The following is a 14,028-nucleotide window of genomic DNA, read 5'->3' on the forward strand; positions in this document are numbered from 1 at the left end:
AAGAAATCTGATGAGCTTGAACAAGGACAAGTGCAGAGTCCTGCACATAGGAAGGAGGAATCCCAAACATTGTTACAGGCTGGGGACCGACTGGCTAAGCGGCAGTTCTGCAGAAAGACGACCTGGGGATTCCAGTGGGAGAGAAACTGGATATGACTCAACTACTGAAGGGAGGTTCCAAAGAGGATCAAGCTCAGCTGTTCTCAGGGGTGGCAGGTGGCAGAACAAGGAGCAATGGGCTCAAGTTGCAGTGGGGGAGGTCTAGGTTGGAGATTAGGAAAAACTATTTCACTAGGGCTACGTCTACACTGGCATGATTTTCTGAAAAGTTTTCCATTAAAAGCATTTTCGGAAAAGCGCGTCTAGATTGGCAGGGTGCTTTTCCGCAAAAACACTTCTTGTGGAAAAGCGTCCGTGGCCAATCTAGACACGGTTTTCTACAAAAAAGCCCAGAGGGCCATTTTCGCGATTGGGGCTTTTTTGCGGAAAACAGTCCTGTGCTGTGTACACTGGCCCTCTTGCGTGAATGATTTGCACAAGAGGGCTTTTGCCCGAATGGGAGCAGCACAGTATTTCTGCAAGAACACTGACAATCTTACATGAGATCGTCAGTGTTCTTGTGGAAATTCAAGCGGCCAGTGTAGACAGCTGGCAAGTTTTTCCGCAAAAGCAGATGATTTTGCGGAAAAACTTGCCAGTCTAGACACAGCCAAGGAGAGGAGTCATCTGGATGATGCGTCAAGGTCTACACTGACTGGACAGAGCTGTAAGTGGGGCATCGGAAGTGGGGTACGGAGAAAGTTTGGGTAAGCGAACTCTGCTGTGGTATTTTCCCAAGATAATGCCACGTGACAGTCACACCTCCCGGCACTTGGAGGCTGGGAATGTTCCCGGTTCTGCAAAAGGGGCCTTCGTACGCAGACAGGGGGCAGCAGTTACCTTCGAGGGGCAAGGGGAGAGACAGCCATGTCCCCAGCCTCCTCCTCAACGATCAGTGAAAGGAGCAATGACGCCCCTTAGTGGAGTTGAGAGCCGCTGGGCCGCACCAGCAACCCTGCCGGGGTGCCCAACAGGTTCCCAAGGGGCCTGTCCTGCGGTTGGCCCTGCAGCAGGGGGTGCTATAGGAGCACAAGCGGCGAGCCGTGGCCGTGGGGGCGATAAAGGGAGACTCTCAGCGGAGCTGGCTGGAGTCAGCCCGGCCCTGGGGTCCCTTATGGAGCCGGGGATTGTGGGTACAAGTCTCACTCATGCCTCTCCCTCCTCTCCTGGAGCAGATGGGCAGCCTCCTCTTCTCCAAGGCTGGAGAGGCCATCAGCGGGGCAAATGCAGGCAGCAGGGGTCCCAGCATGTGCCATGTAGGCATTGGCACTGGCCTTGGGAGGGGGCATCAGGAGAGAAGCGTCAGCAGGAGGAGCCCGGACAGGGCGGGCAGGAAGAGCCCGGCGGGGCGCACGGCTGCACTGACTGTGCTGGCGGCTGGGGTGCATTTGCCGTTGGTTAGCTCTCCAAGGATCCCTGGGAAGGCCCCTGACACGTCTTTTATCCGGGTGCAGGCGGTCTCGGTCGCACAGCCCTTCATGACGGCCTTTGGGGGAGTTCCACCTGCGTGGGGAGAGGGAGGGGGAAGATGATCAGTGGGAGGGGTGCAGCTCTCTTCCTGGGGATGGACTAGAACACATCAGCCAGCCCGGCCTCAGATCTGCCTCTGGGCCCCACGTCGGCCTCCCCCGGACTCCATCGCCCCTTCGGCTCTACTCCTCCAGCCTCTCTGGTCTGACATGCCCCCCCCCTTCTCCTTCCCATGCATTCACTGGGTGTCCTTCAAGTCACCGGCCTCCCCCATTCACTGAGGACACCTGTACTGGGTCGGACTCTTGCAGAGCAGCAGCTCAGTGTTGGTGGCAGCGGTGGGATCTCGAAGAACCATGGCTTCATAGTGTATTAAAGCACCATAAGGGGACTCTGCAAAACTAGCATCAATTCCCAGCTCAGCTGCAACCTTCTTGTGTGAGTTGGGGCTAGTCATGGCACCATTCCCTGCCTCAGTTTCCTCACCACTTATCTGGGGAGAGTTTCCCTACCACACTGACTCAGACTGCAGGCTCATTGGGGCAGGGGCAATATCTCCCTGCAAGCCTGTAGTGCCTAGCACGGCTCAGTCCCTTGTGTGGGCAGAGCCCAGCATGGCCAGGCTCCCTGTGCTGAGCCAGGCCCTGCATTGAGGAGGTCGGGTGGAGAGCGAGAGGCACAGGAAGGGGAAGACCCGGGTTCGAGGTCAGTCCAGAGGCACAGAGCCCCGGTGTCCTGATCTGCGGCGGACACCTTTCCCTAGTGGGCCCCACCTGGTGTCTGTCTCCTGCCCTATGGGGGGGCAGAGGGAGGGAAAGGGCCAAGGAAAATCCCCCCAGAAGAAGTTATTGGAAGTTACCAGCTCTTGTGGTTACAGTGATGTCGATACATTGGGTCTCGGGGCCCACGCAGTCGATGGTCTCTTCACGACATTGTTCAGGGGGGTGAGCGTAGCAGCCGGGGCAGCGCCGGCCGTTCAGGGTGGTGTTAGCTGGGGGCACTTGGAAGAGGGGGAGCAAATGCAGTCAGCTCGGGGGACAAGCCCTAGGAGGTATCAGGGTAGGGAGAGCAGCTGGGGGGGGGGGGCACCACTCAGCTCTGGATCCCCCTGCAGGGGGTGCTGCAGCTCTGGGGATGCTGGAGGCAGCAGGGGCAGGGGAGAGGTCTATGAAAGGAGCACTGGATCCCACCCTGGTTGGGCAGGGGGGCAGCTGGGCTCACACCTGGTGCCTGCCTAGAGCCCCGCCCACTCACTCCACCCACCCAGCCCGGGGCTCCGTGTTATTCAATGGGGAGCCCCCTGCTGGGTGGGAGGACTGAGGGGAGGTCCCAGGCAGCAGGAAGTGCAGGGATGGGGGAGGGGACGGGGCACTGTACCTTTAGCCACTTCTGGGGAGCAGCCATCCCCCTGGCAGCAGGCGACGATCGTCCTTATTGCCTTTGCCTTCCCAAAACTCACAGAGACGGGTCCGGCTTTGCACGTGCGGGAGGTCAGACAGGCCTTGACAGTAGCTTGATTTTTCTCTCTCTCTGCATGAGAGGAGAGGTCTGAGCTGTAACCTCCTCCCATTTCCACCCCATCAGCACCCTCTTCACATTGACAGCCCTGAGCCAGCAGCCTTCCTCTCCCCGAGGGGAAACTGAGGCACGGGGCGGCGACATGACTCACTGGAGATTCCACGGAGCCAGAGCAAGTGATTTCTCTCCCGATCTGCAGCATTTAGGGCCTAAACCTGCTGCCAAACATGGGGGCCCCCGAATCCCCTGCCCCTAAAATTCTTCAGTTGCCAAAGGTCCCACCACGAGTACAAACACCTACCCCAAGTTCTATCTGTCAGCGCGACGCTGCACGAGTCGAACTCAGGAGAGCAGGACTGTCGGTCGCCCCTGCAGTCAGCTCCAGGCCCAGCGCAAAACTCACACAGCAGGCAGGCCCCTGGAGAGGGAGGGAGAACATGAGGCCCGGACACCAACTGGGCCCTGCCCCACTGACACCAGCTGGTCCTGCCCAAAAGGAACCCAGCCCCACTGGCAGCCTGCCCCACTGGCTGCTGTGCAGCTACCTTGGGGGCTGTGTCATTCCGGGCCCTCTCCTGCTGTCCCCCAGATTCCCCGGCTGAGCCCCTGGCTCGGTGCCTGCTTCTCAGTTCCATGCCCAGAGCCCCCAGCAGGCAGCTTGGAGATGGGAGCTGCTGGGGAACCAGCCCCACTCACCCATGGCCAGAAGAGCAGTGAGGAGGCAGGCGGCCAGAGGAGCCTTCATGGTGCCGGGAGCAGCCGATGGACACGGGGGTGGCTGGGGCGTTCCAGTCTCTGGCCAGGGGATCCTTCCCCGACAGTCTGGAAGGGGATCAGTCAGAGGCCGCCCAGGATGGAACCGGCCGGCAGCACGGAGGCACCCCTGAGCAATTTGCCACAGTTCTGGGGCAGCCACCTCACGGCCCCCGTCACTGGAAAAATAAATTATTCCAGAAGTTTGAGCAAGTTACTGGGGGACGCTGCCCTAGATTTGATGTTAACAAATAGGGAGGGACTGGTTGGAGATCTGAAAGTGGAAGGCAGCTTGGGTGAACGTAACCGTGAAATCCTAGCGTTCAGGATTCTAGGGAACGGGAGAAGGGAGAACAGGAAAACAGAGACAATGGATTTCAGGGAGGCAGATTTCGGTAAACTCAGAGAGCTGATAAGTAAACTCCCCTGGGAAGCAAGATTAAGAGGAAAATCAACGGAAGAAAGTTGGCGGTTTTTCAAAGGGATATTAAGAGCCCAAAAGCAGACTATTCCACTGTGGAAGTGTGACGGCGCGTCGGGTTTTTCTCGTCTCCTGACCCCCGGTAATGGCACAAACAGACTCCACCAGCCAGTAGAATAGAGGGAGTTTATTGCTTCTCCAGGCTGCAGCACAGCACAGATGTCATCTGGTTACAGGAACTGGGGCTAGGAGGCTTCAGTGCCCCCCTTGAGATGGGGGGTGGCTGGGCCCTACAATCCCAGCCCCCTCCCTAGCTCCTTCTCCCCTGCTTCCCAGACAGAAACTAAAGACCCTTCCAGCCCTGCCCCCAGCCAGGGGCGGCATTCCCCCTTCCTTTGTTCCTCTCCCTGGGGGGTAACTGGTAGAACAGGTCACCTTCCTGGCCCATCAGCTACTCTGCTGGGCCTTGGTACAGGCAGCAGCCAGTGGGGGTCACCCACAGCCCAAGCCTAGCAACCAGCAAGGTACCCCCACTACGTCACAGTAAGGAAGTTAGAAAGTCTGGCAGGAGAGCACCTTGACTTACCCAGGAGATCTTACATAATCTAAAAATCAAAAAGGAGTCATATAAGAAGTGGAAACTAGGTTAAAGTTGAAAGGGTGAATACAAACTAAAAATACAATTATGTAGCGGCAAGATAAGAAAAGCAAAGATTAGAGTAATATCTAGCTAGAGACATAAAGGGTAACAAGAAAACAGTGTGTAAATATATTAAAAGCAAGGGGAAGATGAAGGCCCATTGCTCAGTGAGAAGGGAGAAACAATAACAGGAAACTTAGAAATGGGAGAGGTGCTTAATGACTTCTTCGTTTTGGTTTTCAGATGTCTGATGATGGCGGGAACCTAGCCTAGTGAATGCTAATGGAAATGGGGCAGGTTTACAAGTTAAAATAGGAAAAGAACAAGTTAAAAAAAGTAGGGAAAGTTAGATGTCAGCAAGTCCCCAGGGCCTGATGAAATGCATCTTGGAATACTCAAGGAGCTGATAGAGGAGATATCAGAGCCTCTAGCTATCATCTTTGGAAAATCATGGCAGTCGGGAGAGATTCCAGAGGACTGGAAAAGGGCAAATCTCATGCCCGTCTATAAAAAGGGAAATAAGAACAACCCAGGAAACTCCAGACCAGTCAGTTTAACTTCTGTGCCAGGGAAGATAATGAAGCAAGTAATTAAGTAAATCATTTGCAAACACCTGGAAGATAATGAGATGATAGGGATCAGCCAGCATGGATTTGTAAAGAAAAAATCACGTCAATCAAATCTGATCGCTTTCTCTGATAGAATAACAAGTCTTGTGAAAAAGGGAGAAGCGGTGGACGTGGGATACCTTGACTTTAGTAAGGCATTTGATACCGTCTCGCATGACCTTCTTATCAATAAATTAGGTAAATCCAGCCTAGATGGGGCTACTGTAAGATGAGTGCATAACTGGCTGGATAACCATTCTCAGAGAGTAGTTATTAACAGTTCACAATCCTGCTGGCAGGGCATAACAAGTGGGGTTCTGCAGGTGAGCTCACCGCTTCAGGTACCAAAATGTTGTGGGCCAGCCCTGAGTGGGAGACAAAACAGGCGGCTCTCCAAACAGCGGGAGAGAAAACAGGCGGCTCTCCAAACAGCGGGAGAGAAAACAGGCGGCTCTCCAAACAGCGGGAGAGAAAACAGGCGGCTCTCCCAACAGCAGGATAGAAAACAGGCGGCTCTCCCAACAGCAGGAGAGAAAACAGGCGGCTCTCCCAACAGCGGGAGAGAAAACAGGCGGCTCTCCAAACAGCAGGAGAGAAAACAGGCAGGTCTCCGTGTCAGCAAGAAACAATTTAGACCCTGTTGTGTCGGCTGGGTCTGGTCCCAGCCTTCTCTACAGGGCCCCCACGCTGCCTGGAGGGCCGGGAACCCCCCGTCTCTGCGCTGCAACCGGGCCGCACCTCACAGCATCCAGCTGCCTGCAGAGAGGCTCCCAAGCACGCGCCGCTTTTAACAGCGGAGGGATCCCAGGGCCCAGGCCGGGCAAACCCACCTCTCTCCAGGGCCGAGTTCTCCGTGTGCCCCCGCCCTGGAGCCTGGGGCTGCTGCACAGTCACTCCACCTTTCCTGGAGGCTGGGGGTGGGGAATTTTGCTGACCCCTCTCTCCCAGGGAGGTGGGTTTTGCTCCTCACACCACAGGGAGTTGGTACCTTCCCCACCTGCTCAGGGTAACTCCTGATGCCACAGACCAACTGCAGCCAGAGCTGGGGCTAGAAATTCCCCTCCTAGATGGTGGCATTTGCCACTGATGTTCCCCCCTCCGCCCGTCCTCCCACCACTGTCATGCTGTTGGGCACATCCCACTTTTCAGAGGGTGCCACAGAATTGCCAATTCTCTGCATCTGCCTCAGTTTCCCCACGTTGTCTGGGGGGCTCTGGCCTTCATTAACATTCACAGGGTGATGGAGAGGGGCTGGGAGCCAGGACTGCTGGGTTCTCTGCCTGGCTTTGGCTGCCATCTCACATTTAGAGGGTAAAGCAAGGGGGCTGGGTGCCCAGATAGTTGGATTCCAACCCCTGCTCTGGGAGGAGAGCGTTCCCTAGTGGTTAGAGCACCGCTAGGCTCCCACTTACCAAATGCTCCTTAGAGTCAGGTTTTCTGGGTATGAAATCAAGGCCCCGTTCCACCAAGCTGTACCTGTCTCTTGCGCGGGCCTGTCACAACGGAGCTGGGGCTGCCTCGCTCTCCCGTTTTATACACCGGCAGCTGCGATGCAACATAGAAACCTTAATGGATTTGCGCTCGGCTCCAGGTACAGTCTGTAAGTTTCTATTCCTCTCGCCGGCCCTGCCCTCCCCCCAGGCCTCTGTGCGCCCTGGCACGTCCCCCGCCTTCCTGCCAAGAAATGGAATTCCAGGAAAGCGAGACTCCAGCTCTGCTCAGGCGGCCCTGAGGGGCAGCGGGTCCCACAATGGTCAGGGCAGCCGGCAGCCTGGGTTCTGTTCCTGGGGCCACATTGATTAAGGGCAGGACTCTTGGCAGCTGCTCCTGGTCTTGGGGGAAGCGGCACCCAGTGGTTAGAGCGGTGGGGGTAGGAGCCAGGACGCCTGGGTTCTGCCGAGGGGCTAGTGGGGCACGGGACAGTTGTGCTGCTTGGGCCGTGGAAATTGGGGCTTCATGAAGATGGTTAATGCAGGATGGAGGGGGCCTGCTGGTTAGGACTCCTGGGTTCTCTCCCCAGTTGTGGGAGGGGAGTGTGGTCTAGTGGTTAGCACAAGTGGCCTGGGAGCCAGGACTTGGGGGGAGGGTCTAGCCTACCCATGGAAAGAGAGTGGGGTGCAGTGGTTCTGGAGCAGGCTTGGGGTCTTGGCCCTGGCTCTGGGAGGGGAGGAGAGTCTAGCGGGTGAAAGCAGGGCAGCGAAGAGAGAGTCTGGGTTCTACTCCTGGGGGGGGGGGGGGGAAGGGAAGCGATTGCTGCTGGTGAGAAGAGCTGGGAATCGGGGGGCCTGGGGTAAAAACAGGAGAGGGGGCCGTGTGGAACCCTTCTTTCAGTCCCACTTCCCGATGCCCTGAAGCGTAACTGTTTCCCCTGCAGGAGAGCTCTGCAGAAGGGCCCTTGTGCACAGAGTGGGCCTGGGGGCTGCCGTCAGGGTGGGGTCTTAGAGCCAGACAATAGCTCACTGTTGAAGCAAAGATTTCAATTAGTTTACGTGGCTAAACAGATAGTTTTATTGGCCAATAAAAGCCAAGTGAGCCAAACGTGGTCCCAGCAAAGCCAGGCCCAGTGAAGCTGCCTAATACAATCAGTCCTAGTATCTTTATACCCTTGACCAAACAGCCTGATGTCAGGGCATCCAATTACAGAAATCCTCAATTAAGCTAGGGAAAACAAAGCCTTATCAACAAGAAGTCGGACAGGTACGAGGGAGTGCCTCTCCTGTCTGAACTAGCCCAATGAACACATTCCAATAGCACATCTGTCTTGGCCTGGCACATGGGGTGATAGAAAGTTCACTCTGGCCTTCGTGGAAAGACAAAAAGCTGAAATGGTTTCTGTTCTACAAGATGGCTTCTAGCTAAACATAAAATGGTTTCTGCAGCTTCTACATCACCCAGCCTCCTCCTTGATCAGTGGAGGGAGCAATGAAGCCCTTTGGTGGAGCAGAGAGAGCAGGGGGTAAAGAAGCCACCGTCCAAAGCAGATATTGGTAGCTCTGTGGCTTGGGGGGGGGGGGGGGGGGTAGTTCCTTGCTGTGCCCACAGGGGATATGTCTACACTACAAAGTTAGTTCGAACTAATGGAGCGCTTAGTTCAAACTAGGTAATCCTCATTCCACGAGGACTAAGCCTAGTTCGAACTAGCTAGTTCGAATTAAGGGGTGTGTAGCCCCTTAATTCGAACTAGTGGGAGGCTAGCCCTCCCCAGGTTCCCCCTGGTGGCCTCTCTGGGCACAACCAGGAAAACTCTTCTCCTCTCCCCCAGCCCCGGGCCCTTAAAGGGGTAAACTCTGGCCAGACGGTACTGGAGTCAGACAGCCCTGCCAGCAGTCTCTGCCCCTGACCGAGTGGCCCCACCATGAACCAGGCAGCCACTGGCATCGAGCTGTCCCCTGCCCAGACCCCGAGCACCCCGGGGCCAGCCAGGGGCCGTACACGGCGCGCGGCCCCCTGGACTAGTGCGGAGGTCATGGACCTCATTGAGGTCTGGGGGCAGGCCCCCAACGTCCATGATCTCCGCACTAGGAGGAGGAACGCGGCCGTCTATGCCTGCTTAGCGACTGCCATGGCCCGCAAGGGACACAGGCGCTCCCGGGAGCAGGTGCGCATTAAAGTTAAGCAGCTGCGGCAGGCGTACGCCAGGGCCACCAGGGGCGGCGCCACTGCAGGGGATGACACCTGCCCCTACTTCCCCGCCCTCCACCAACTCTTGGGGGGCAGGGCGGTCCGAATTAGTTAGTTCGAATTAACGTTGTAGTGTAGACGTACCCGGGGAGTTCACGACAGGCCAGTGTGGGGCTTTTAGGCCTGGAAGCTGCCTGCTACTCTCTGCCTCCAGCATCCGGGGAACAGCCGGGCCCGTTTGTGCTGACTCGGGAGGTTGCGCCCTGACAGGAGGGAATCGCACCATCGATGTCTCAGTCAGTCTCCTAGCAACCCCGCCAGGCCTCAGGGAACTGGCCAATGAGTCCCGGCCCCCAGCAGGTAGTGAAATGGACAAGGCCACGGAATGGGCCCGACGTGTCTCCTGGGAGGGAGTGGGGGGTCTGGTGGTTTCAAGAGGGTGGGGGACCTACATATTAGGACTCCGGGGTTCTGCAGAGAAAGCAGGGGAGCTAAGGATGGTCCTCTTTCCCCTGCAGCTCAGGGTCCCTGCAGTGTGAGCTTGATCGTGGTGGGAGCATCGGCACGTCCCCTCGCAGAACCACGGTCACCAGACGCTGAGTCAAGTGCACCACCAAAACAAAGAAGTCATTAAGCACCTCTGCCATTTCCAAGTTTCCTGTTACTGTTTCTCCCTCCTCACTGACCAGTGGGCCTACCCTGTCCTTGGTCTTCCTAATGCTTCTAATATATTAATAGAATGTCTTCTTCTTTCCCTTTAAACAGGATGAAGTTTAATAAAGACAAATGCAAAGGGCTCCACTTAGGAAGGAACAATCCGTTTCACACATACATTGTGAAGCGGCTGTCTAGGAAGGAGTAAGGCAGAAGGGATCTAGGGGTTATAGTGGACCACAAGCTGAATATGAGTCAACAGTGTGATGCTGTTGCAAAAAAAGCAAACATGATTCTGGGATGCATTAACAGGTGTGTTGTGAGCAAGACACGAGAAGTCGTTCTTCTGCTCTACTGTGCGCTGGTTAGGCCTCAGTTGGAGTGTTGTGTCCAGTTCTGGGCACTGCATTTCAAGAAAGATGTGGAGAAATTGGAAAGGGTTCAGAGAAGAGGAAGAAGATTGATAAAGGTCTAGAGAACATGCGCTCTGAAGGAAGGCTGAAGGAATTGGGTTTGTTTAGTTTAGAAAAGAGAAGACTGAGGGGGGACATGATAGCAGTTTTCAGGTATCTAAAAGGGTGTCATAAGGAGGAGGGAGAAAACTTGTTCATCTTGGCCTCTGAGGGTAGAACAAGAAGCAATGGGCTTAAACTGCAGCAAGGGAAGTTTAGGTCGGACATTAGGAAAAAGTTCCTACCTGTCAGGGTCATCAAACACTGGAATAAATTGCCCAGGGAGGTTGTGGAATCTCCCTCACTCACTGAAGATATGTAAAAGCAGGTTGGCCAGACACCTGTCAGGGATGGTCTAGATGGTGCTTGGTCCTGCCGTGAGGGCAGGGGACTGGACTCGATGCCTCTCGAGGTCCCTTCCCGTTCTAGCGTTCTAGGAGTCTAGGATTCTATGATCCTCCAGTCAGGATTAGATGCCAGTCACACACGGCACAGCCCAGCAGGGACGGCCTCTCCCTCCTCCACTGTCTTCTGCCTGTTTCTCTGCCTGTAGCACATGACTGTTACTCTTCTGAAGGGCTTAGTTCTGGGAGGAATGTGCCCTCCAGGCGAAGTCAGGGGGTAGAGACCCAAAGGGGTGCGCGAGGTCTCCACCATCTGATGCACACGGCAGGCTAACGGGTGACTGCTTGCCTCCCACCAGGTAGGTCTCTGAGGGGTTGTGAGTGTGGCCAGACCCCAGGTAACGTCGGTTGATTTGGTTGAGGCAGAAGTCCGACGTGCACGTTACTCCAATATACCAAATCGATGGACTCCAGCTCATAAGAACATAAGAACATAAGAACATAAAAACGGCCGTACTGGGTCAGACCAAAGGTCCATCTAGCCCAGTATCCTGTCTGCCGACAGTGGCCAGCACCGGGTGCCCCAGAGAGGGTGGATCGAAGACACGATCAAGCGATTTGTCTCCTGACGTCCCTCTCCAGCCTCTGACAAACAGAGGCCAGGGACACTGTTTCTATCCCCTGGCTAATAGCCTTTTATGGCTAACCTCCATGAAATTATCTAGCTTCTCTTTAAACTCTGTTATAGTCCTAGCCTTCACAGCCTCCTCTGGCGAGGAGTTCCACAGGTTGACTACACGCTGTGTGAAGAAGAACTTTCTTTTATTAGTTTTAAACCTGCTACCCATTAATATCATTTGGTGTCCTCTAGTTCTTCTATTATGGGAACTAATAAATAACTTTTCTTTATCTGCCCTCTTCACACCACTCATGATTTTATAGACCTCTATCATATCCCCCCTCAGTCTCCTCTTTTCTAACTGAAAAGTCCCAGTTGCTTTAACCTCTCCTCATATGGGACCCGTTCCAAACCCCCTAATCATTTTAGTTGCCCTTTTCTGAACCCTTTCCAAGGCCAAAATATATTTTTTGAGGTGAGGAGACCACATCTGTACACAGTATTCAAGATGTGGGCGTACCATAGTTTTATACAGGGGCAGTAAGATATTCTGGGTCTTATTTTCTATGTCTTTCTTAATAATTCCTAGCATCCTATTTGCCTTTTTGACGGCCGCTGCACTCTGTGTGGAAGTTTTCAGAGAACTATCCACAATAACTCCAAGATCTCTTTCCTGATTTGTCATAGACCCCATCATACTGTACGTATAGTTGGGGTTATTTTTCCCGATGTGCATTACTTTACACTTATCCACATTAAATTTCATTTGCCATTTTGTTGCCCAATCACTCAGTTTGGTGAGATCTTCTTGGAGTCCCTCACAGTCTGCTTCTGTCTTGACTATCCTAAACAGTTTGGTATCATCTGCAAACTTTACCACCTCACTGCTTACCCCTTTCTCCAGCTCATTTATGAATAAGTTGAATAGGATTGGTCCCAGGACTGACCCTTGGGGGACACCACTAGTTACCTCTCTCCATTCTGAAAATTTACCATTTATTCCTACCCTTTGTTTCCTGTCTTTTAACAAGTTCTCAATCCAAGAAAGGACCTTCCCTCTTATCCCATGGCCATGTAATTTACACAAGAGCCTTTGGTGAGGGACCTTGTCAAAGGCTTTCTGAAAATCCAAGTATACTATATCTACTGGATCCCCCTTGTCCGCATGTTTGTTAACCCCCTTCAAAGAACTCTAACAGATTAGTAAGACAGGATTTCCCTTTACAGAAACCATGGTGACTTTTGTCCAACAAATTATGTTCTTCTACATGCCTCACAATTTTATTCTTTACTATTGTTTCAACTCATTTGCCTGGTACTGCAAATGGGGGAAATGGTGTGGGATATATCCCCTCGGCAGGGGCCAATCCAGTGAGATGCCATCCACTGGTTGAATACAGTCCATTAGTGATACCCTCTTCTTCTTACTGGTGTGTCCATGACTGATCCAGAATTATCTGGGTTTTGCACCTCTTGTCTCACCACGAGTGTGAAACAATGGTCTGTCTTTGGTTAGATCCTTCCCTTGCGACTTTTTCTTATCTGGCAATGCTGGGAACGCTACCTCAGCTACATACACAGTTCTTTTATCTCACACAGTCCTTTTTCTGACAGTTGTAAACAAGTCCATAACCCTTCGAGGCTCTTGCCTGCACCTCAGCTTGGCCTCTCTTCGGCTCACTTCCTGTTCATTTGTTCATGCACTCATGCTAACCATTTACACAGCCCATGATTCATGACAAGAGGGGCACGGCAGAGTAATGCTGCTTGAGCCGAGGAAATTGGGGCTCCATCATGATGATTGAGGAAGGGGACCTGCTAGTCAGGACTCCTGGGTTCTCTCCCCAGTTCTGGGAGGGAAGTGTGGTGCAGTGGTTAGCGCAAATGGTCTGGAAGCCAGGACTCAAGGGGGTCTAGCCCACCCATGGGAAGGGCATGGGGTGCAGTGGTTCTGCAGCAGGCTCTGGGCCTGGCCCTGGCTCTGGGAGGGGAGGGGAGTCCAGCAGGTGAAAGCAGGGCAGTGAAGTGAGAGTCTGGGTTCCACTCCTGCGGGGGAAGGGAAGTGATCGCTGCCAGTGAGAAGAGCTGGGAATCGGGGGGACTGCGGTAAACAGATGGGGGGGGGGGCTGTGTGGAGCCCTTCGTTCAGTCCCACCTCCCGGCACCCTGAGGCCCTGAATGTTTCCCCTGCACAAGATGCTGGAGCAATGGCTGGGGGGGGGGAGGCTCAGACCCTGGGCTGGGCGTCACTGGGGTCAGACGCCGCAGCAGGGCCGTGGGCCCCGCACTGTGGGCGGGTGACACCCAGCCCATCCCGTGTCCTTTCTGGAGGGACCCCAGGAGTCCTGGCTCCCAGATCTCCCCCCTCCCACCCCGCTCTGGAGAACCCCGGAGACCTGACTGCAGTCCCAACCCCACCCTGGTCTCTGTGGGGCCACTGCTCCTCCAGGAGTCCTGCCACCCCCACCCCTGCTCTAACCACTGCACCTCGCTCCCCCAGAAGCCTGCTCTTTAGTAACCCGCCCGTAGCCAACCAGGAATAGACCCCACGGGTCCTGCTGCCCCACCCACTGGCGACCCCCCCTCCCGTCAGGGCTCCCAACCCCGCGTCCAAAGGAGCCGCGGGTTCGCCCTCCCTGTGGGTTTGCTGTCTCTGCAGGAAGGCTGGTGCCTTTCTCAACGGGCTCATGTGTCCACATGGTGCTACCGGAGGGGGGGGGGGCAGGTCTCACTACACTCCTGTACCCCCCCAACCCTGAGCAGGGATCCCTGGCGATCTCAGCAAGGCCAGAGGAGCCCCAGCCTCCAGTGCAGCGGGCTCCTGACCCA

At 54.9% G+C, this 14,028-nt stretch overlaps 1 protein-coding gene across 1 annotated transcript; it reads right to left on the bottom strand.

Moving 5' to 3' along the window:
* Positions 1-1,211: 1,211 nt before the first annotated feature.
* On the bottom strand, positions 1,212-7,080 carry LOC106732672 (phospholipase A2 inhibitor and Ly6/PLAUR domain-containing protein-like). The gene is made up of 6 exons (XM_014578347.3): positions 6,922-7,080; positions 3,784-4,019; positions 3,389-3,505; positions 2,947-3,099; positions 2,429-2,569; positions 1,212-1,602 (listed from the first exon to the last, which is right to left on the bottom strand). The coding sequence occupies exons 2-6, from the start codon at positions 3,830-3,832 to the stop codon at positions 1,388-1,390; spliced, it is 675 nt and encodes a 224-aa protein (XP_014433833.3). The 5' UTR covers positions 3,833-4,019; positions 6,922-7,080; the 3' UTR covers positions 1,212-1,387.
* Positions 7,081-14,028: the final 6,948 nt, after the last annotated feature.

The sequence above is a fragment of the Pelodiscus sinensis genome, chromosome 24 (assembly GCF_049634645.1).
Source record: "Pelodiscus sinensis isolate JC-2024 chromosome 24, ASM4963464v1, whole genome shotgun sequence".
Classification (NCBI taxonomy): Eukaryota; Metazoa; Chordata; order Testudines; family Trionychidae; genus Pelodiscus; species Pelodiscus sinensis.

Excerpts from the sequence above, each read along its gene's own strand:
- LOC106732672 (XM_014578347.3), bottom strand. The coding sequence starts at position 3,832 with ATGAAGGCTCCTCTGGCCGCCTGCCTCCTCACTGCTCTTCTGGCCATG. Across the intron at positions 2,570-2,946 it reads CTCCCCAGAAGTGGCTAAAG|TGCCCCCAGCTAACACCACC; the intron begins GTACAGTGCCCC and ends CCCTCTTCCAAG. Across the intron at positions 1,603-2,428 it reads CACTGTAACCACAAGAGCTG|GTGGAACTCCCCCAAAGGCC; the intron begins GTAACTTCCAAT and ends CTCCCCACGCAG.